Here is a 25,228-nt window from a genome sequence, read left to right as displayed (position 1 = left end):
CCTTATATTCTTTGCCAGTGGCTCTAAATAGAAAGCAAATAACAAAGGGAAAAAAAAGAGGACATCCCTACCTGGACACAACTTTGCAGAGAGGAACCCACCCACTCTGATTCTTGCCTCCAGTCCTTCATATATTGTCTTAATTAACCTTATTATTGTATCAGGGAATGCAAATGCTTCCATCGCCCTACTCATAAAACCCCAGCTTACTATGTCAGATGTTTTTTCTGCATTAAGACCCACCAACAGTGGCATTTTCTTACATTCTACTTCACTCTGGATCATCGTTGTTCTATTAATGTTGTCAGATATTTGCCTCTCCTTCACAAAACCACAGTGGTCCATAGCTATCAATCTTGGCAACACCTTTGCCATTCCTTTAACTATTATAGATATAAACACTTTATAATCATGGTTTAAAACTGAAATGGGTCTTTATGAAGCTGTGTCTGATGGGTCATTAACGTCTTCAGGTATTATTGCCACCACAGCTTTCTTACGAGATGTTAGTGTTTCCCCTCCTAAATCTTCCAGATCTTTTTCAAATTCTTCCCTCCCAACTTCTGTATGTCCACAGGAATACTATCTGTTCCTGGAGACTTTCCTGCAGATTGATTGTGCATCTCTGTTTTTATCTCATCTCTTCCTATCTTAACTGTTAATTGTTGAACCTCATCTGCCTCTAACCTTAGCATACTTAAGTCTTCGATAAATATTTCCATTTGTTCTCTTTCTTCCACCTATCTCTGCTTTATACAAATTTGATAAAATCTCCAATACCTCTACAATATCTCTGGTTATTTTTAATGTTACAAGGTTCCTAAGTTTGGTGTCAACCCTTTCTACTTCCTGTTACCTAAGTTGTTATGCTAAAGTTTTTGTGTTCTGGAGTTATCACCAAAAAATAGTTACTTAGCAATCTTTCTAAACTCATGCATATTATCCAGATACTCCCTTAACTTCTCCTTAGCACTTTGTAGTTGCACCACTTCTTGTTTTGTGAGATTCCCCTTATTCTGCAATACTTTAACTTTTGTCAGTCCCTTTAAATAATTACTAGTACTTCCTAGCCATATAAGTTTTTATTTTATTTTTAAACTCCATTTTCATTTTATCAAACTGACTAGTTATAAAGTGTGAAGAAATTTCTATCTTCCCTAATAATTCTCAATTTCCTCTTCCCATTCCTTAAATTCCTGTGCTTTTAATGGGTAGGCGGGAAAGTGTCAGTGCCCCATTTTTACTTCATTACCCTGTATGTTTATCTTTGCTTTTATTGCTGTATGATCTGAAATAATTATTGGATGTGTGTCAAAGATTTCAATTAAATGCACAGCTTCATGTAAAATATAATTTCTATCTAGTCTAGCCCAGATATTGTACCTTGGGGAATAATATGTAAATTTTCTGAGAGTTCCTACTACTAAAGTCATGTCTTCCATACCTAATATCATTATAAATTTCTTCAAAAATCTACTCTGTTTTGTTACATGTTCCCTTATAGGTCCCCCAGATACATCCTTAATACAGCAAATCAAGTCCAATCCCCAGCTAGCAGTAATGTACCCTGCTAAAAGCTAAGTATTTCTCCCAAAATTTTCTTAAGCTCCATAATACTGTTTTTTGGCAGAATATAAATACATGCCAGCATAATCCTCCTTCCTTATCAATAGCCCCTTGCTACCAACAATATACCATTATTATTATCTGTTTCCTTTTCTTTAACTATTGGCGCTCCTGTAGCAATTAGTATAATTACTCTCCTTTTCCTTTGTCCCTTATATTCTGCTGAATATCCATATCAAATCCATATCAAATCCACATGTTCATTTCTTTCCAAATGTGCTCCTGCAGCATTGCTGTTTGCACTCTGCATTTCTTAATATAATTCATTATTCTTACCTTTTTGTCTATATGTATATGTTCCGAGATAATATGGTTAGCATAGCCATTATAATACAAAGTTATTGCTCCCACCTATTATACTTGGCTTTTTTGAATCTGTACTTCCAACTTTTGTTTTACATGCACACACTAATGTTTGGCAGGCTCATCATTTATACAGTTGTTTCATGTATCTCCATTTGAAGATATGTCACATTTTTCAAGACTTTTTGTTTTAATGAAGGGCCTTAAACAAAAAATAAATACTTTTTCAGAACCCCCCATAACACATTAACTTAGAACAAACACGCAAAACTATGTGCAACTTCAAAAAATGAAGTTTAACCCTCCAAATATGAACAACTGCTCCAAACCGACAGCTGCACCTACAAGCATTACCTAACCTTAAATAAAGGTTATCCTTGCTAAACTGCATGTTACAGCCTATGCTTCCACTTACACCGATTGGTGTATGCTCTTTTCTTATCTTTATTCCCCTCCCAGATATGAAAAACAGCTTGTATACTTTCAGAAAACTAACTTTTAGCCTTAGGAAAAAGTGCACTGGCTGTCTTCAAATAAAACTAAAGTATACAATGTTCTATTAAACACATTAATGTATTGAGTTTGCAAGAGTAGCTGCTTTCTCTTATTCTCTTCCGGTAATTTCAGACTTTATTTTTTACTGAACTGCTTGCCATTATACCTTTAAATTTTGCATTCCCCCAGCAAAGAATGCACAGAACTCTGAAGAGTAATTGCTTAGACATGCAGACAGCTTGTCTCTATGGAAACATATCAACAAGAAGAAAAAACAGATAACAAATACAGATGCATGAAGGAATATTTTTTTCAGTTTCACTCAGAACAGTACAGAATACACAGCTTCTTGACTCCCACTGAACACTTGCCAAAGGAAAAAAAACAAACCAGTATCATTTCATATGCAAGAAATGTAGCACTTCTCATGGCTTTCATCATTTTATCATGTTTTACAAGCCTACTTGCTTACAGAAAGCATTTATTTTAGATTAAGCCATGAGCATTAATCCAGACATTCACTTTTGCAAAAATAAGAGAAAACATCTCAACTCTACTTATAAAATAATCTTTGAACTTTTGCACCCCACTCACCCCACCCCAGCACCCCAAGATTACAGCATATTAACTTACACTTGCTTTTATCCAGCCTTTATTTTTTTTACAATGTAAAGCCTATATTTCTTACAACTAAAAAGTATTTCTTTACTTTAATATCTTTATCATGCACAACAGTCACTGAAAAGATAAAAGATTCACCCCACCCCCATATATAACATACCTCTGACTCCTGACTAGATACAACTCAAAACTACTTTACTATATAACTTGCAGTTTATTCCATGAAAGTTTTATGGAAATACTATTAAGAACAAAATTTGTTTTACTTACAGTTAATTTATTCTCTTTTAATGTCCTTCTAAACATTAATGGTATAAAGTGGTGTAGATGTTTTACAGTCCATCCACAAGTTTAACAAAGTCAGTGAAAGTCCAGTCTTTCTCAGCCACTTTTTCTCACAAAGCAATATTTTACAACTATGACTGATGCTGAATAATCTCATTTATTCACTAATTCAATTGTTGCTGGTCTTCTTCCTGTTCTTCTCCATCTCCCAACACCAGATTCTGGTTCAAGTCCAAGGTACTTCTAATTCTTCTAGTCAACTGATGTGCTTCTTTTCTGTCTCTCAAATATTTTCATTCAGAACATTGGAAAATGATTCACTGGCAAAGTCTTTCTACAATATTTATTGTTAAAAGAATGAGTAGCAGAAATCCCTTCTGTTTGATGGCTCACTTTTTCTTAGATAAACTTTTGTATTTACTCCTTATCCCATTCTGCATCAAAAAATGTCTTTGATCCTCCAGGAAAAATATTTTGAAGACAACTGGTTACAGCAGCTTGAATCTCACACCTTCCTTTTGGCATTCACTGAGTGCTGGTATATAAATTTACTTCTCTTCTGCATGGTGTACAGTGGAAAATCATTTTCTTCAAACACTCTGATGACTCCAATTTTTAATACTTTTCCCTTCTACCATAGTTTTCTCAAGATTAGCTCTTTCTGTTTGTATTATTGCATCTTTAGTAATTCAGGTCTTGGCTGCTTTCTTTTGGACAGGTTTGGCATACACATTCAATGTGCCTTTTCAGTTAACAAATTCTGCCGAGGAATACTGGTCAAGTTGCTTATCTGTAGTTTCATAAAATTAATACAGTCTGCTCCTTACAGTTTCTCTGGTACAGTAGAAAAATATTTTTTTCTGTGTGCTCTTTTTTCTAACTCTACTGTTTTTGAAATGGCTCTTCTTTAGAAGTCTCATACTCACACAGCCTTTTCTTCATTTCACCCTGTGATGTTTGGGCTTTTATCAGATCATCTGAATAACTAGTTAAAGCTTCTTCTATTTTTCCCAGTCTTCTGTTATTTGATTGTATATACTCCTTCATTGTTTCATTTATTTTAATCCCATCTGAGTACATTTGATTTATTTTTATTCTAATTTACTGGAAGCAATCTGTTGTACAAAAACAGAAGCTTGAACTGCTTTTTGCTGAACAGTGGCAGGATTCTTCCCAAGTCAGTGTTTTCTCTTCACCTTTTCTAGTTGGTTTTCATTCAGGTTCTCTTAATTTCTTCTTTGCTGTCATCCAGGCAGTGTACTTACTAGCCAGTAACGGAATTTTACTCTAGCTGGTATTCCTCATTTTCTTTTTTTCACACTGGGAGAGTTGAAATTGCACTGCTGATCAGTGTGCAACCATCTTGCTACTAGTTTGGAAAGTTAATAGATAAGATGACAACAAAAACAGGAAAAGGTACTGACTTGTATTTACAGCAGTAATGCACAGATAATAATACAGGAAATGCACCTGAATCAAAATGAACATGAAAGCTTTGTAAAGAAAAGTGGGAAGAGGATTTCTATGCTGAAATGGAAGGAGAGGGAAAGAGAGGTATTTTAATTTTGGTATAGGAATGAAGATTGAGGAACAAATTAATAACAGGCAGGAAAGATTTATAATGCAGTGAGATTTTTGGCAGGGTGTAAAAATTACACTGGCTGCACTATATAGTCAACCAAAAGCAGTGAGTCAAAATATAAAGAATATTATGGGAGTAGTTATAGCCTTTCACCAAGTATGTATTGTAGTAGCAAGAAACTGGAACACTATAAAAAAATAAGAAAGACATCTCTGCGGGGTCAATATATCATAGAATATTGGCTGAGGGCAGATACTTTGAAAAATCTATTAGGGACTTACTGATGTTATGCAAATAACAAAGAATAAAGTAGAATATACAACATTTTCAGTAAAATATAATATATTTTCTGAAGAATTTTTTATCTTCCGTAATAACTCCTGAATAATTTCTACTACCCATTCCTTAAATTCCTTTCTGTTTAACAAATAGGTGGGGAAGTGCCAGTGTCTCAATTGTATTTTATTACCCGACAATTTTATTTTAGTTATTATTGGTGGGCAATTTGAAATAATTATTGGATGCATATCAAAACTTTCAAATAAATGTACACATTCCCGTGAAATATAATTTCTGTCTAGCCTAGCCCAGTTTTTACATCTTGGGGAATAATATGCATTTTCTCTGAACTCCTTCTACTGAATTCTGATCTTCCATACCAAATATTTTCATAAATTTCTTCAAAAATCTCCCGTTTTGCTACTTTTTACCCTTCTAGGCCCTTCACATACATTGTCACTGTTGCAAATCAAATTCCAGTCTCCACAAATACTCCCTGCTGAAACAGATAAATTCTCCCAGAATTTTTTCTTCCTCTATAAGTACTCTTTTTTTGCCTTTTTTACAGATATCCCTCTGAATAATCATCCTGAAATCCTTTCATTATCAAATCCACATGCTCAGTTCTTTCAAAAAGTGTCTCCTGTTGCATAGCTATTTATACTCATCATGTTTTATTAGAATTCACTACTGTTTCTTGTTTCTATATACCTGTGAGACAATTCACATTTAAATATAATATAGAAATCATTGTCATTATAATAAGCTATTATTCTCACCTATTTTGGTTTTGTTTCAGCTTTTGTGTCACATGCATACACTAATGCTTGGCTGTTTGATCTTTTATACAGTTGTTTCTTGTCATATCTATTTGAACCTTGTCAAAGCTTACAAGACTTTTTACTATAATGAAAACCCTTAAAAAAAACACATCCACAGAACACACCCATAATAATCATCATCATCATCATCAGCAGCAGCAACCCCTTTTTTCCCATTTTCTACATTGGGTCGGGGTGTCATGTCACTTGTTGCCATCACTCCCTGCTCAGTGCCGCTCTCCTACCTTCTTTGACAGTCATCCCTGACCGCCACAGGTCTTATCTCACACAGTTGATCCACCTCTTTGCTGGATGTCTTTATTTCCTTTTGCCTTCTTGTATGTCCCAAGGCTTCTTCACCAGATTGTCTTCTTTCATGCACATGTGCCTGAACCACCATAATCTGATCTCTTTGACCTTTTCTGCAATTAGAACTACTTTCACTTCAGCTCTTATGTCCTCATTCCTTCATCTGTCCCACAGTGTGCATCCTATCACTATCTCAGGCATTGCATCTCCATCACCTATAGCTTCCTCAACTGCTCTGACTTTACAGCCCAGGTTTCTGTACTTCACAATAGTACTGGTCACACCACTATTTTGTATACCTTACTTTTAAGCTTTTTGGCATTCTTCTGTCATACTCTACCCCTGACATTCTGTGCCAGTTGGCTGCAGCCCCACTGATTCTAGCTTTGATATTGTCATTCAGCCTTGCCTTCTCCTCAAACACCCCACCCAGATACTTGAAGCTATTAACCTGTTCCACTATTTTCCCTCCTATCTCAGTTCTCAGCTTCCTCTGATTTCCCCCATTTGCTGCCATTACAGCTGTCTTATCTGTACTCAGTTTCATCTCATATGCCTTTAGTTTTGCATTCCCTTTCCCTGCGCTTTGTTGAAGTTCTTGGTCAGTTTGCCTTTAATGCCACATTATCTACATACATCTACTTTGTTGATCTGTCCCCTCCAACCTGTTTGCTAATGTAGTCCATCACTAGTATGAACAGCAGTGGGCCCAGAACTGAACCCTGATGTACACACACACTGGGAACCCCTCTGTAACACCGAACACTGTTTGTACTCTGATGATGCTTGTATGAGACAGGCGAAAGCGTTAAGTCTTGTTGGGAACTGTGTTTTAATAAACATCCATTTCACTTGGAATTTGACATGGTGGTGACTTTTTTATTTTTTTAGTTTGGATATTATATTACCTTGTGTGATTTTTTGTGGCTCACAGTTAAAACTTGCATTTCTCAGGAAGTTTTTTACAAACTACAGTTTACAGATGGGAAAAAGTTTTGGCTCATCTGTACAATTCCCTGATAAGGCCCATAACTGAATAATGCGGTGTAGCTACTACTTACATACAGTCTCAACGACAAAAAAAAAAAAGCTGCAGAGAAATTATATATATATATATATATATATATATATATATATATATATATATATATATATATATATATATATATATATATATATATATATATATATATATATATATATATATAAATGTCTTCTATTTCTCATATTTCTCACATATTTAGAACTAGGAATAACAATAGCCTTGCTGAAGTACTAAGGTTTCAAACTAAGGAAAATAAATATAGTTTTCTGGTTAAGGCTGGTAGATTATAAAATAAATTTCTTATGGAGAAGGTAGAGATCCTGAGGATGAAATGGCAACTTCACTATGGACCACAGCAGGATCATACTTCTCAATTGCACACAGACCACAAGATATCCTATGAGGGATACAAGACCTCCTGTACATAGGTGACAGAATGTGCTGTCAGCAAACTGCTGATGGATGGCAAACAGTAGTAACATCACCACAGCTGCTCTCAGTATGGCACAGGGTTTGAATGCTGACAACATATTAGCAGACATGTCTGTGGCCATGACATGGAACAGGCATTGGTGACTGGCAAGGACAGTCATGCATACACAAACACTGCTATATATCTGTAACTTACAGGTGTGCATGTCTTGTCATGGGTCTCAGAGAATGGCAACAGCTGGAAAAGTACACAATATTGAAGACAGAGGTGATAATACAGACCGTGCATACACACAGCATGCACATCAATGAGAAGGATAAAGCAGGCAAGGCTTTCCAGAATCAGGCAAGGTGGGGAGTGATATCTTCAATGCTGTGGAAGGCTGTTTTAGGACAGTAGTATAGGTGCATTGCAATGTCACTGATACAATACTGCATGCCAAGGCCAAAGCATGGATGTTGCCAAAGATAGGTCCATAACAAGAGGTGGACCACGAATTCAAAGTCATCTTGTAGAGGTGGAGGAATTCCTGTTTTTCCAGTTGAAGCAGGAGCTAGAGCCCTCAAATCTAGTGGTGTCTGGGATGTGGTAATTGGATTAGTGACAACTGCCCAAGTGTCAGTAGGGGATGCACCCAGTTAGTACTAACATGTTCAGTTACTATAGAGCAATGACCTATTATTGTGACTGGATTACTCATACGATCACATATGTATAATCTATTCCCAGGTATATCAAGCTTGCAGATGGGACAGCCAGCACCTTATGATATGTATGTACCCACAGGCTACGGAAATAATTGCCATGTAACAGTCTCTGTGCCATGTATTAGGGAGAGTGACACACATGATCAGCATTGCCACAGGTATGTTATTGTCATGCATTCCACTGGTGGTGGGTCCCGCAGAACAGGTTTGCATGTACCTGAGGTAAGAGGGTCACCTGTGTCTGATGACAATGGCATGGAATATATGGCACAATCTGATGAAACAGTGTCACTGTCAGTAATGTTTGCACTGAAGGGCACGCATGCATCCACCACATATGAGATAATGATAGAATCCCATGCTGAACTTCCAGCATGCCCTGTGATTACTGCTAGGGAACCTGTCCACATTAGCAGCACTCAAGCTACACATAAATTACCATCAGAGATTGCTTCAGAGACCCACACTGCCTACAAGATGGGTGCATCCACCATAGGAGAGAGGTGTGTAGGTTGCCATTGCAAACTTGATTCCACAAGATTCCCTTACCTGGATGTCACCCTTGCAGTCAGTCGACAAATGTGGATATTGGTAATCCAGGCACAGAGAAGCACTACATACACACACTATGTCAGTGATGATGAGTGTGCTGCAAGGTCTATATAGGAAGTGTAACTGCTGCAAGGGCTGTAGGGTATCCTGCAGCTTATGCAGAAGGACATAGCTTATAGGGACCTAGAGCTGTCCTGATAGGGGTAGGGGTGGCCTACTTGACAGCCATTGGTGCATCCATGAGAATACTCTAAAATGCTATGGGACTGTGGCCATGCAAGGGGGTGAATTGTTCATGGTCTTAAGCCAGGCATTTGCAGATGATATACACCATTTCTTCCATGTCTGTGTATGCCCCTTGGTGTTGAAACTCCTGTGGTTGTTGATGAGGCTGTTTTGTGTGGGAGCATCCCATCAGATTAGCCACCCTGGGTCCAAAAGTACTGTACTGTCTGATTCCCCTGTTGGCCATCTGAGTGCAATGCCTAGTTGTGGCTATTTGCTGGGTCATGCAAGCCAGTGGTATACTGCCTCCCCACATGGGGAGAGCACAGCAGGGTTCATGTACATGTTGTCAAAGTGGTACACAATCCATTTGCTGGGATGCCTCAAATCCTGATTCTGCAGGACCACACAGTACACTTGGCCATCATTCACATCATAGAAGCTTCATCTTAACACATAAAGATGTGATCCCTGACTCCCTGTAACCTTCTAGCTCAATGCATGGCTATCACATCCACTTCTCATTATCCTTATGTCTAGCATGGCATTTCTGTCCCCCGTCACTGTGCCCCACTCCACCTGTGCAAATGATGATGATGATTATGCACTGCCAACCATTGTGTCCTGTGTCAGTAGGGTAATGTCTGATGCATAGTTTGGCTAGTCATTACACTGTATTGCATAGCTTGGATATGTTAATGCATATACCACTTTTATTATGAATTGTCGCAATCATGCTCATAGTTGTGAACCTCCTCATTTCCATTTCCACAATGTATGTGCCTGCTTCTGCATCACGTGGGGTACCAAAGCACCTGGTACATCTGACAACTCCCAATTCAACTCTTCCACCACTCTGCCTCAGATCTGTATGGCAGTATGTTAGTGTACTCTAATGTTCCCATACTGTAACTGCTTTTGTGTAGCACTATATTATGTGGCATGGTGCAGACAATAAATCTAACTGCATGTCCACCTAAATTGATTTTCTTTTTGGTTTACCAGATATATGTATATTTTTATGCAAAACATTATAACATTTCAGTTTAATAATTTATCATTTCTTATTAAAAGAAATGAAGAGAGCATAAAGTAAAATTAGCTTTATATAAGGCCACAACTTGTACCACAATTACATGAGAAAGATAGTACCTCATGCAAGGAAGAAACACATTCAGCTGAAAAGACTGAGTGCCTGATTGGCAATGCTAAATAAGATGATCGGTTGTTATACTGTTGCAAGCATCTTTTTTTTTTTAAATTAAACTTCTTATGGGACAGTGTGAGAGCCCTGAGTGTAACAGAAAAGTGAAATGGATGTACGTAAGGGTGGAATTTGACTTCCATACTTCTACTTCAGCTTTTCAAACACAAACACACACACACACTTGCACGCGCGCATGCGCGTACACACACACAATGAATACGCATGGTAGAAGTGAAACTATTGTAAGGAAGTGAGAAGGAGCTTATACTGTACTGTACCTTTGCACTTCTTACTTCTGCCACGCATGGTGACCACCCACATAATTTTTTTTTCCTTTAAATCTCACTGCTATTATAAGTTCTATAGAAATCTGTGTTTTCCTTCTAGACATTAAAGTTATCACCATTTTTATGACTATAAAATCTTATATGTATGACAAGAGAGCTTTTGTATGTGTTTAGAGATTATAAGACTGACAGATAATAAAATGGAGTTCTTACAAATTACCTTTTATTTATACATTTTCTGTGAAATAAATATGCTGAAATGAAATCATGGCTTAACTTTAGGTTTCATTATATAATTTAATAACTGCAGTTTATATATGAACTGTTTTTCTTTTTCAAGGTTCCAGATATGAAGGTGTTATCCGAAGAACTTCCTCCTTTCCCCAAAAAAATATTGCCTACTTCAGAGCTAGAAGCAGAAGAATCTGATGCATCTACTGAATTTAATAATGGTAGTTTTATTTTTGCATCTTCTTATACATTCTTTATATTCATTGTGAAATGTAGGTTCTACACAACTACATTTAAACTTCATATAATTTTTTGAGCAATTATAGTAGAAACGTACTGCACTCAGACCTATCAAAATTGTATTGAAATTTATAAAGGTCCTTTATTTTTCAACTAGAAATGAGATTCTGAGTGGATACCCATTAGTGCATCAGCAGAGATACTGCAGAAAGATCAGAGTGCTAGCTGCTGTGAGACGAACTAAACATTAAACACAATGTGGCCTATTCTGAACTAGAAGCATGACAGTCTTTTTTGCAATACTGCTACTAGTTTTAATATTATTATATATACCATAAAGGCTTTACATACAGTTGGAATGTGGGCTGCATTCATTATTAAAATGTATGTATTTTCATGCTTAGAATCCTGTTTGTGTGCATCACATGGCCAACAGTATGTTCAAGTCTGGCTCACAACCATAGCATTCAACCTTCCATCTTTAGACTATGGAACACTACTCTTACTGAAACAAATGTGCACAATGTGGAACACTTACTAATGACTTACTAACAGCTTCAACTGGGAACCTCACAGGGTGATGAAAATGTGATTCTTTGTACTTATTAAATGTTCTTTTGACATCTCAGAACGTTTCAATGTGAAAGTGAAACTGTGAGGAATATGAACTTTTTAAAATTCAGAATGAAGAATATTCCTCATAATGAGCTACACTTCCGAAGTATGCTTATAACAGTATTCGGTATGTAGTCATAAAGTATCTTGCACTTAACCTCAAGATCATGAGGGGGGGTTCTGCCTAGGAAAGGACAGCCTTAGTACAGCACAGCTCATATGACAGTTAGTAGGGGTCTTCGTTGTCATCTTGATTCATCACTGCTCAAAAACATTATCTGATGTAACCAGGGACGATCTTATGCATAGGTGAGCTAGGCGGCTGCCTAGGATGCTTTGCTCACAGGAGTACTCTTTTCATATTTATTTATTTTACTGAAAGTAAATATATCTTTTCTTTGCTCTATAAAAATTAAGAAATAAATGAAGTGCCCCTGCTAAATGAAAATGTACCTGCAGGACAGCAGGTGTTCCAGGTGGGCGGTGCTCTAACTCTAGCTAACTTAACATCACATTATAATTGAATGCTGTGAGGTCATGAAATAAAGACCTCACTATGTTTAAATGTAAGTGAGAAAATGCATGAAAAAAAAAACAGAAATATGAATCTTGAATGTTGGTAGGTCATGAAATAAAGACCTCACTATGTTCGAATGTAATTGAGAAATTGCATGAAAAAAACAGAAATATGAAACTCAAATGCCAGGCTTTACTGACTGACTGTAATGGTCAGCAATTTACCAGAAAATCAAAAAAAAATGATGAGGAATAAAAGTCAAACTATGAGACAAAATCGGGGACATTCCACAGAATACTGGATAACTGATGGGTGGCATGATTAGACTGGAGATAGCCAGAAATAAATGCTGTTATCATTATTTTTACAGTGATACTGGCAGTGACCATCCAGAAATTTTTGACACTAATTCTGGCTTTGTGATTTGTGTGGAGTAACTTTGAATACTTTTATGTCTGGCAAGTTGGCAACTTGTTTGTGTGGAGAGAAAAGAATATTACATAGCCATCAGACATAGTAGCTGTAACTGCTGTCTCTGGTAGGTTGGGTTGGCTACATACCTATCAACCTCTTTGCTCAAGAAATCTGAACAAAGCTTAAAATAATGGGGGGGGGGGCAAAGGCCCAAAAATAGGGACAAATTTTAAATATTACTCATACACTTAAAAAGTTGTTCGAATAATAGGTTTTGCATCACAGTGCATTTTATGAAGGATATGAAATCTGAAACTCTAATGTATGTCATTATTTAGTGACTTTAATCCTCTTTGACTTGCCAGAAAACTATACATTTTAAGAGGAACAGACCAAAAGTATGAAGCAAAAATTTGGACTTCTGTGAAAATCTGGACAGTTAAGAGATATGTTTGGCTAGATGAAAGTAACTTACCCTCTTGTGATTTACTTTGTTTAAACATCCACTATCAAACTTAGCAGGACTAGTGCTCATTTGTGAATGATAGACACCTGATATACCCAAACAGAGTAGGTATAACTACCATGGCTGTCTGTGGGGGAAAATGACTAGATACATGCTGCTGTTTGCTTATTATTTTGGCTTTGCAGGACTAATGTGATTTATGTGAAACAATGCACTGTATCTTAATTTGTAGCAACTGGGTAAAAGAAATTACACAGCCATCCTCTTATCACACACAGACTAGATAAAAGTAACTTCTTCTCTTGACATTATTCAGTTTACCAGCCATCTCTCAAAAAATAACCAAAAAAGGATAAAATGCGTCAAAGACCCAGACCTTCAGAGCTTCTGGAGGCTGATGGTCCCCACACACCAAGGCTGTATCCAATCCTAAAAACAGCCCTGATTACAGGAGTATACCAATGGTCACTGCATTTGTCTGGGGTCCTGGGGACAATATAATTTATTTACCATTCCACCCAAACTTCAGAGGTCACTGTATCTTGTGTTGGGCTGGTATGGTCCTTATTTTTTAACTTTCCTCACAAACTTCAGAGGGGTGCACAGAGGGTCACTATAGCTTGCACAGGAGCACTGTACTGTTTAGAACATTATTGTAATCATTTTTTTTTCCTCACAAACATTTAATGCAAACACAATAGTTAGTTATGTTCTGGGTGTTTTTCCAGTTTTTCAACAGTCTGACATCAGAAGGGTACACAGAAGGTGGCTGTCTTGGGGGGTGGAGTAGAAATTGAGAAGGCATGATGTATATTCATCTGACAGCTGTGACTCAAAATATATGACTGTGGCCATTTTTGCCTTGATTTTCATCCTAATTTAACACAAAAAGGGGATACAAAGAAATTGACTACTTGTATTTAGGGGGTTGGGGATAGAAAGGCAGATATTTTTTCCAGATATGATTTATGTAGCCACACAAGCATTTGTCTTCTTTGCTTATTGTGAATTATTCTTTGGTCAACTTTGACCATTACAACTTGGATACAACATATTTCTTCCTTCAAATAAAAAAGAAAGATTTCTTTGCACATGTTTTTGTTTGGCCCATCACTGAATGAAAAGTTTGGAAAAAAAGCCCTAAAATACACCTCAGAGCATCTATAACCCCATGACTTGTGGAACCCTAGTAGCCTCCATAACCACAGCTTAATTTAGTTAGTACAGTATAGTCTTGGTCAGTTAGGGTGTGTTGAAAAGATGCAAGAAAAAGCAAAGGTTTAAGAGTAAGACTGAATTTCTTTCCTTAATCATTGTTTTCATTCAGGCAATCACTGGATGAAACAAACTCCGAAATGCACCTTAGACCATCTAGTATCTTTGTGGTTTCTTTGGCCTTAGTAACACCAAGACCCTTGGCTTAATATAGTCATTTTCAATGGAATTATTACAGTGTACTCATGGTCAGTTAGGATGTGCTGAAGAGATGGAGGAAAAACAAAGCTTAAGAGTAACACTAAATGTCTTTCATTGATTGTAGATTTTGGTTGCACTATCACTGGATGAAAAGATTGTTTTAAAAACTGTAAAATTCCCCTCAGGGCATCTACAACACCCATGGCAAACCCCACAGACCTCTGGTTTAATGCAGTTGTTTCCTCTACAGTTATCAGAGTGCAATCTTGCCTAATGAATGAATAACTGCAAGAAAAAAAATGAAGAGTAAGGCAAACTGTGAAAGGAAGAAATAAAAAAGTGTGATAGTGCGAGTCAACCAGGATAGGGGCATGTAGCACTGGGGTTGGGGTGGAGGGAAGGACATACAGCCTTTTTGCCTAGGGTGCTAGTTTACCTTGGGCCAGCCCTGGATATACCATATGCATGAAAACTGCCTTCACAAATATATAAAAGATCACTCTAACTATACACAAAGAAGCAGTCTATTCCTATATATTTAACACCTACTCAAATACAAATAAGTGTTTTTGCAGATGGCAAACAATATTGTGTCATCCATGTGGAGGCTTCATTTTCCCATACCTCTGTGCATCTGAGAGAAAGAGCATTGACTTAAAGCACATTCAGCCACTGCTTGATGTTTCTGTAGGATGTCACAATCCTAAAGAAAGAATAATAACATGACCTTGGGTTAAAACACACTGCTACAATTTGTAGCAAGTTGCAAATGTTAGTTAACATGACACTCAGGCAAATAAGCTTCAACAAAATAAAACTGAGCAAAGTACTTTCAAGTACAGGAAACAAAACCCTGCTTGAAAGCACCCTGGAAGTAGGCAGGACCAAATGGACTGCTACTGGATAGAGGCCTACAATGCAGACCCACTATGTAGTGACATAGAAGTACATGTTGGAAGAACTGTACCCATCCCTCTACAAGAACAGAACAAACACTGTGGTCTCCATTCTTGACAATAATTCTTCCAAGCCACCCACTGTAGAAACCACTTGATTATCTGTCATCCACTAGTCACACTCATTTATTTTATTTATTTATCCTTTGTTGACTGGGTTAGTCCCACTAGGCTAGTAACCTCTTTTTAGGGAAGACCTAAGGTGAGATTTATACTACTGTTAGGGGACATTTTACCAGGATATTGGGGAATTTACCTTACTCTTTTTGATAGGTGCTATGGAATCTTTTACATCCATCTGAGCTGCTACCAACTCAACCAGATGGGGCCTTGGTTTAACTTCTCATCTGAAGGACAGTACACTCAGAAGTATAGTACCCCCCATGCTGCAGTGTCAGCAATCAATCTACCTGGTGTGAGAATAGAGCCCGTAGCCTTTTGCACCAAAGGCAAGTGTGCTACCTGCTGTGTCACTAACACTGATTCGCCTTTCACAATTTCGTAACATGCCTGCTGCTTCATGTCTATACTTACTTCAATTTTGCTTTCATTATTGACAGAAATAACATCAGTAACCTGTGAGTTCTATTGTATTATTAGTCTTTAAGGAAATAAGGTTACATGGATGCCATGCATATTTTTTTCCACATACCAGTTAGAGAGGATACCCATTTGTATGCAAACAGGTATGAGTACCACTACACGAACAAACATCCTATTGGCAACAATGACTGACACACACACATATATATATAGCATGCTGTAGGTAACCAGTCTGTTGTTGCATTGGTTCCTTTGTCCGTGGAACTCCTAACAGATCCATGAAGTGCATGTAGTATACTGTCCTATTTGCACAGTGCAGACTACCAGGAATCTTTAAGCATCCTGTCCTACTTCCAGTCAGATGCCTTCCCCCAATTAATGATATACAGAACTGTAAGGTGATACTATCCCTCAGAACAGTAATCAGCATGCAATGTCAGAACATACCACTGGAAATAGCGTATCAAGGCTAAACCAGAAGCCAGATACCATGATGACACTAAACGTCCATCATACCCCCACCTGTGGAAGGGCCAGCATCCAAAGAACCATATCCTGGGCTACCATCTTCAGTGTGCTACCTACCTCAAAGTGACATGTCACTTTGTTCCAGCAGCCTTTAGCATTTTGTGCTACATACGTATGCCCAGAATGGCCATGAAATACAGGGCTTGAATATCCTAGTGGTTGCCTCTCCACAGCTGCTCTCACCCAATGCTGCCTTCCAGTGACATCATCTGCACCATTATAAACATGATCAGTATATATGGCAGCATATCTAAAGCATAGCAGGTACTACAGAGTCCATGAGAGCATCAGGCTGGATAATATTGTAGCTGTACATATTTGCCTCTGACTCTGATCCATGTGTAGAGGTGTGTCCCTGTAAGGCCAGTGTGGTCTTAGACATCAACCCTCTATATGACAACAGTCCTATAAGGGAAATCCACAAACTGCATTAAAAAAACTTGCCTATAAGTCTGCATCACTGGCATAGAGAAATAAAGCTCTGACTATGGTCCAGGTGACCTGAGTGTGATGAGCAGCTGGGGTACTCAATGACGCTGGCATGGAAGATGAGTGAGTCCATTCTGGAGGAGAGGGAGGAGCAGAGATGGCATCACACACTAACACTATTCCTGAGAAGAGGGGTGGCAATGTAGAGGCATAGCCTGAGAGGTGAATGTTAGGCTCACCAAGCCACTTAAGGTAGTGTGTAGAAACATGCACTCACAAGGGGAGGGCATTGTGAGCCACCACAGTCATGCTGCTTGCATTTCTCCCTGCTATCATGGGATGGGTTTAGGCTATCCACTGAAATGCTGTCATTGCCAGGATGCCAGCAAGTGTAAGAAGTAGCCTGTTGGTTTTCTGAATGTTGATCCCTCCTGAAACAGCTCTTGCCTCCACTTTGGGTGGAATCCCTGGAGCAGAGGAACAGTGAGCACTATCTGATTGAGGGGAATTAATGGTCAGCAGGCAGACCTTAATAAGGAAGCTGAGGATCAACTGCTCTTCAGGTGTCAAGATAAATTCTGCAGAGGAGCCAGCCCTCATACACTCATGCAATTGCATATCTTGTGCCTTGTCTTTAACTTAGCCTTTCATGTCACAGAGATTGCACCTTTATTCTTTTATTATCTATTCATAGCCATTGATAGCATTAATATTCACCCCACGTTAAGACTATTTATGTTCTAGAAGCTCTTTACTGGCATCTGCCAATAAGAATTAAACTATTAGTATTCACACAATGAATAATATATCATCCTCCTCCTCCTTGGAAACATTTTCCTTTGTTTCCTTCTGGGTCTTGTACATGTTATCAAATATCCATTTGTTCGGAAAAAGAAATGCTAGGATGTTTTGAAAAGTTTTCATTTTCCAGAATGTCCGTGTTGCTAAATGTCCATGCTACCAGAAGAGATAATTGGTATGGGAGTGTATGGGCCTGACTTTGGGTTATGGTTAGAGATGGGCTGCATCCCTCCCAAGTAAAAAATAAAAAAGAAAGAATACTGACTGGCATTTAAAGTTAAAACGTTAACTATTATTTTTAAATTAAAAATAATAGTCAGCTTTCCTGCAGCTGGTTTTCTTCTTGGTACTTGGAACTCTGAAGCAGCATTGGAGGATTGGTTTAATGCATTGACAATGTCAGAAATGTTGTTAAACATACAAGTGTCTCACTGGACTGCACTATGTAGCAGCAGAGAGACCTTTCTATTTGCTCAATCTGCCTGTACTGTAGTTCAGAGAGGCTGTTGCATGCCATCCACTACAAGTACTTCATGAGAATAATCCATGCATTTTTGGGCTGGTTTAATTATTAATTTATTTAATTAATTTTAGTTGTATTTTACATTTGTCTACCAGGAAAGTCTGACTGGGCAGAGTCCATTTCAGTGGAGGCCCGAGGAGAAAAGCTCTAGCATAGCAATAATTACATAAGTAATTATATATAGTGAGATTATTTTATATAATGGTAAAAAATATACATGGCAGAAATCACATCATTTTAACAACTTAGTTATAAATGCTTATTACAATTAAAGGCAGGAGTTACATTACACACATTTGATGTTAGTTAAGTCAGAGTCAAGGGGGTAAAGATGTAGTAAAACAGAGGTGAGACAGGTAGAAGGAAGGAAGGAAATGTGCAACAGTATGAGTGATATAGAGAAGAGGGGAGCTTTAATAAGAAATGGGTATCAGGTAGAGATAGGCAGTAGATTTGTAGAAGGATGGTAAGAAGGATAAACAAGTGATATAGTTGGGTAAATGTATGATAGTTGCTTGGAGGAGGGGGAGTGGGATCAACAGCTATTCTTTGTTGGCCTGGAGTATCACATGAGCAAAGCCAGGAGTCTGATAAATATTGTTTGAGTTGATTTTTAAATTGAGTTAAGTTGCTAGTAGTGCTAATAGAGTGAGGAAGTGTGTTTCAGATTTTTGAAACAGTGGTGGTGTTGGTGGTAGCATTGTCGCCTCACAGTTAGATGTTGCCTGTTCGATTCTCAGTTGGAGCGTCTTCTGTGTGGTGACATGCATGAATGGGCGTTCCTTCATTGAAGGTTGTGTGTTAGGCCTGGCAAGCCAGCACGTAAAACTCTACTGCCAATCATTAGCGGACCAGAGTTCTGCTGTGGTGACCCCTAACCAGGAAAAGCTGAAAGACACAAACAAACAAACAAACATGAATACAGAGAGTCCCCAGCATTGTTGATGGATTTGGTAACTTGTAATAATGATTTATTTGTTGATCAAAGTGTACATTTCTTGGAATAAGGTTGAATTGTATTTAGGAGAGCAGGTATTTTATCTGGATGATTGAGTAGTTTATGAGCCATGGTTTACTGGTTACATGTCAGGACATGTGGAAATTCTAGTCAGGATAGTTTTCTTAGGGGGAGGTAGTGGTGTGTCCTATGTGAAGAGTCTGTGGTGAATTTTGCTATTATATTATAGCATGTTTTTTGTTTTGTCTAGGTCTTTCTTTTCCAGGTTGGTAAGAATGTGAGAGGCATAGAGGAGTGTCGATATGAGATGCATTTTGGTTATGGCTAGTCTAGAGCTGTCTATTAGAAATTTTTTATTTCTGTACCCATCATTTTATGTACTTTCTTAACTGTTTGTGAAATATGTAGATCAAATCTCAGTTTATTGTCGATTTGAACTCCTAGTAGTTTTGTTTGTGGTTCTGGGCTTATTATTGTATTGTCTGAAGCAATGATGTAGAATGTGGGGTTGGGGGATTCTGGAGTTCTGGTGAAAAGAAAGCTCATGAGCTTAGTTTTATTGGATTAAGAATGAGTTGTGAGTTAGCCAGCCATGATTCAATTTCAGTGAAGGATTTTTGAGTTACGTCTTGTAGTTGCTGGGTGATAGGTGCTGCACATATAAGTGTTGAGTCATCAGCATACTGCATAGTTGAAGCTAGTGGGTAGACAGTACTGAGGTCATTAGTAAAGTTACTGAACAGAAGGGGTCTGAGAATGGAGCTTTGTGGGACACCGAGTGTGACTGGGCATAGGGACAAGAGGTTGGGCAACCACCTTACTGCCTGCTGGCGGTCAGTTAGATAGCTTTGGAACCAGGAGAGAGTAGAAGGGCTAAGATTAAGGCTAATGAGCATGGACAGTAACTTGCTATGGAAGACTGTGTCAAAGGATTTGGACATATCAAGGAATCCTGCTGAAACTATTTTCCTTCATTTCTGTAATGGTTTATGGTATTGGTAAAGCTGAGAAATGCAGTAGTGGTACTATGATAGGGTCTGAAGTCATGCAGGGATTTGGCTAGTAGGTTACTGTTTGTAAGGTAATGGAGGAGCTGAGAGTGAATGCACCTTTCTAATAGTTTTGATAGAGGCATAGGATGGCTATGGGTGTGAGTTCAGTGGACTGTCCGCCTTTGTAGAGAAGAATTATATATGAGATTTTCCAGATTAAGGGGACATATTGTTCTATGATAGACCGATTAATCAGTACTGATATGGGGTAGGATGTTCCTTCAGCTGCTATTTTTAGAAATTCAGTTAGAAGGTTGTCAGCAGCTGTAGTGGTAGGCTTTAGTTTTCTTATAAGTCTTTCTATGGTTTTGGTAGGGATGGGTTGGAATATGAAGGTGTTATTGTTATTATTGGGTGTCTTGGATAAAATCTCTTGAGAACATTGGTTATTTTTGGTTAGGGATAAAATACTTTCAGTAAAGAATTTATTAAAGTTTTCAGCTATGGTCTCTGATTATTTGTTATATTGGGAGAGGAAGTAGTGTTGTGGCCGAAGTGGAGAATTTGTTTGATTGTGGACCAGAATTCGTGTAGGTTTCATTAATGTTTTTGTTGACTATTAGTGTAATAATTTTGTTTATCTAGTTTGATTTGATGTTCGGCCGTATTCCTTATTTGTTTATATGCTAAACAGTTGGGTTGAGTTTTGTTAGCCATAAGTCTTGTCTTTAACTTTTAGGAGGGTTTGGTTTCTTTGGTCACCCATGGAGTATAATTTGCCTTTGTTTGAACTATTATGGGGGTGCCATGCTATTAAGTATGTTAAGGAAAGTACTACTGAATTGTTCTACAGCAGTATCTAGGTGCAAGGTCTTGAGTGGAGTCCAGTAATATGTTTTCAGAGTGTTTATTTGTTCTTGGGGGTTAAAATTTTTCTTATTTCAGATATGCGAAAGTTAGTATGTTTAGTAGGATAAATATTTTGTTTAAACGCAGTATATGTAATGTGCTTCCCACTTTTACAGTTTTATACAGAGTCAAAGACTATAGTGGAGAACCAGCAGGCATTAATGGTCTAGGTGTGCCTGTGACCCACCCAGCAGGTATGCCAGACACATTTATAACACACATACAAACAGACTACAGAGAATGAACAATGTAATGCATCCATACATAATACAATAGACACTGTCATGCCCATGAGAAACAGCCAGAAGAAGGACAGGGTAATTATAATGTACCTGAGTCAGAAGCAGTGCACTATGGGACACAGGGTTCAATATTAGACACAGCTTACATGGAGTCTAAAGATGGATGGATGCTGGAGTCACAAATGGTGTACTATAGAATTGTGGCATACTCATTAGATGAAGACAAAACAGGGTCAAAAACAGATGATGCACTCAACTTTCAAGTAGTGTTATTATTGGACACAGGTGTGCATGCTAGCCATAGCCAAGATAGAGTTTACGGAGAAATGACATCTGAGTCACATGCAGTGCCGTACAGAACGTGGGTGCATATATTAAGCATAGCCAAGACAGCATCAAGGGATGGATGGTCCAGAAAAATGACTAATAGTGTGATACAGAAAACAGGCATGCATATTAGGCATTGCAAAGACAGGGTCAAGCAAGGCCTATGCTATATACCATGGGAAACAGGCATGCACATTAGTTATGGTCAATTTAAATGAGGGATGCTACACCAAAGTCACACGCTTGCACTAGTGTTATAGAGCAATAAAGCCCTGGCTATGGCCCAGGTGACCTATGTTTGACTAGCAGCTGGGGTACTCAATGACATTGGCGTCTTTAGACTCTGTCTTGGTTGTGTCTAATATAAAATCCTTTGCCCTACAGTGTACTGCTTCTGATTCAGGTGCATCATAATTCCCCTCTCCTTCTCCTCGCTGTGTCTCATGGACATGCCAGTGTCCTGCATGACAGTGTCTGTTATGTCATGTATGGATGCATTACATCATTCATTCTTTGTAGACTGCTTGCATGTGTGCTACAAATGTGTTTGCCATACCTGCTGCATTCAAATCTTTGTACAAGACAATTTTCCCACAGTTTTGTCACAGTATCACACTACATCAAAGTAATACATGGCACATAGGCAATCTAATATTTGCATTATGTTGCAGATATCCATGACTGCATGTGTCAGTTCACAGGGATGCCTGTTACTTTCTTTATGCTTAATGTCTCATAAATTGTTTGCTCATAGTAGAGTGAAACAAGTGATTCCCAGAAACTGCACTGTTTTAGTGTCAATTTTGTGTGACTGTGGACAGTTGGTATATATATAATATATGACATCAGTATATCAGTCGTTACACACACACACAATATATATGTATATATATATATATATATATATATATATATATATATATATATAGATAGATATAGATATAGATATATATATATATATATATATATATATATATATATATATATATATATATATATGGTTTACTATCAAAATGTTGAAATGACTTACCATAACTGCATGACTATTAGAAGGTCAAAAACAGAGGTGCAGAGAGGCAAAACTGTGAACACAAGCCCTGTTGACTCTGAAACGTCAACACGTAGCTTGTGTTCACAGTTTTTAGCATTGGTGTTTTAAAGTGGATTGCACTACAGTGGAGATTGGGAAAATTACTCTTTTCTTCACTGTAATGTGATCCTGGAGTTAGAATATATAAGAAGCAGGGGGTGTGAGGGTGCAGGGGGGCTTACCCCCTGCAAAACAGTAGAAATATGTATGCATGCTAGTCGATGTATGTTTTGGATGGTAAGTGGTTGAATGGAGATTCTTTCCTTCTGAAGGTATCGGCATTCTAAGCAGTCGCCTAGACAGTTTTCCATTGTTCCGGTTCGGGGATATGAATAGTCATGGGAAGTCACTTCAGCATTTTGATAATAAACCTATATATATATATATATATATATATATATATATATATATATATATATATAGGGTCTATATTAGATTAACGAACATGTAAATATTCGAATCTGTAAAGGTCGACTGTTATAGATCGAACATTTACATGTTCAAAAATCTTTAAAAATTAAAAATAAAAAAACTAAGTAATAAATACATAAACCAAAGGGTGTAGGCAAAAGGGGGGCAAGCCCCCCTGCACCCCCCACACTCCCCTACTTAAATATACCAACTCCAAGATCGCGCTACAGTGCAGTGAAGGGGAAATTTCCCGTTTCCGCACTGTAGTGCACTGATGTGCAGTCTCAAAGTTGGTATATTTAAGTAGCGGGGGGTGGGGGGTGCAGGGGAGCTTGTCCCCCTGCTAAAACCCTTTTAAATGTTCGTTGATGTAATATAGACCCTATATATATATATATATATATATATATATATATATATATATATATATATATATATATGTGTGTGTGTGTGTATATATATATATATATATATATATATATATATATATATATATATATAATATAGATAGATAGATATAGATCTATAGATAGATATAGATATATAAATAAGTTTACTATCGCAATCCTGAAGCCCCATCAAAATGTTGAAGACCACAATGACTAAAAATCTTGAATTTAGAATCCCCCTACAAGTGTAAATCCAGTGATATGATAACAACTGCTAACATGGGTTCTGCAAGTAGGGAAGAGGTCTTCTGTGTTTTGGCCTGTGGATATTATGGTCTCGGGATTATGGGCTTCAAGACTATCATAGTGAACACACATATGCACATGCACATCCACACACACACATACATATGTATAAAACGTGCAACACCAAATAATTGAACATGATTTCATAACAGTCCAATTCATTTCATGAGAAAGCTGATTATAATCTGTCCAACATGCTTTTTCTATTTTTGTTTGCTTGCAGTTATTAATTGTATTTATAAGCATTCTATTTTTGGGACTATTTTAATCCAATACTTTCTGTGTATGTATATGTATAATCAAATTAAAAAAGTATGTGGGGTTTTTTTGCTTATCAAATATACACAGGCATTTTGCCTTTACTACACTGTTAATGAGATGTCATTCATTTGCATGCAAGATTAACCAATCTAACAGTGTTCTAGCTATTTGCTCTTTAGATGTTAAAATCCACTGAAGAAGCTATGTATTCTGCAGTGAAACTAGTTTGGTTTTGATTAATAAATGTATTTGGTTCTTTTAACTAGTCAGTGAAGTTTATTACTGTCTTCAAGTGCTGGAGTTTGGTGGTGTTTCATACACACAAAAACATATATGATTATTATTAAGCGTTAGTAGTTGCTGCATAAGAAAAGAGAAGAAGACATGCACAGGAATTGTGACGTTTATATGGAAAAAAGATAAGGCATTCTTGAAAAAAATGGTGACCTGTTACTAATTAACTGTGATTATACAATCTTAATGAACATTTTACAAGTCAGAGTTGGAAAATTGCCAATACATGTTGTGAATAGCGATATATTTAGTATTATAGGGCAAAAGATGCAATAAATGTCAGTTTTGATAAAAGAAGTGGTAGATAGTATAAGCAGAGAGAAGGAGGAGGGCAAACAGGTAACTTGTCATGTTCAGGCCTGTAAATTCTTTGCAAAATATAATATTGGAGATATGTTATTTCATTTGTTGCAGACTATGTGTGGCAATACAATAATTACCATAGTGGTTAATGGCTAGATTGGAAAGCCATTTTCAACCATATCTGGTGTTAAGCAAGGGTGCCCTTTAAATGGAATTATTTTTGCATTACTTATAAATATTGCTATCATTAATTAGAAAATGAACATTAACTCAGTGGCATGGGAAATTGA

General features: G+C 37.4%; 1 protein-coding gene across 1 annotated transcript in view; it reads left to right on the top strand.

Moving 5' to 3' along the window:
• The window catches only part of SPAG17 (sperm associated antigen 17), a 3,638,922-nt gene that overhangs the window by 3,220,644 nt on the left and 393,050 nt on the right, over positions 1–25,228 (top strand). The window contains exon 42 of the mRNA XM_044071485.1: positions 11,118–11,229. Coding sequence (XP_043927420.1) covers positions 11,118–11,229 — 112 coding nt within the window. The remainder of the gene's footprint in view (positions 1–11,117; positions 11,230–25,228) is intronic.

Source organism: Protopterus annectens, chromosome 5.part0 (assembly GCF_019279795.1).
Source record: "Protopterus annectens isolate FY-2018-M chromosome 5.part0, PAN1.0, whole genome shotgun sequence".
NCBI lineage: Eukaryota > Metazoa > Chordata > Ceratodontiformes > Protopteridae > Protopterus > Protopterus annectens.
This window is presented reverse-complemented; position numbering and strand designations above follow the sequence as displayed.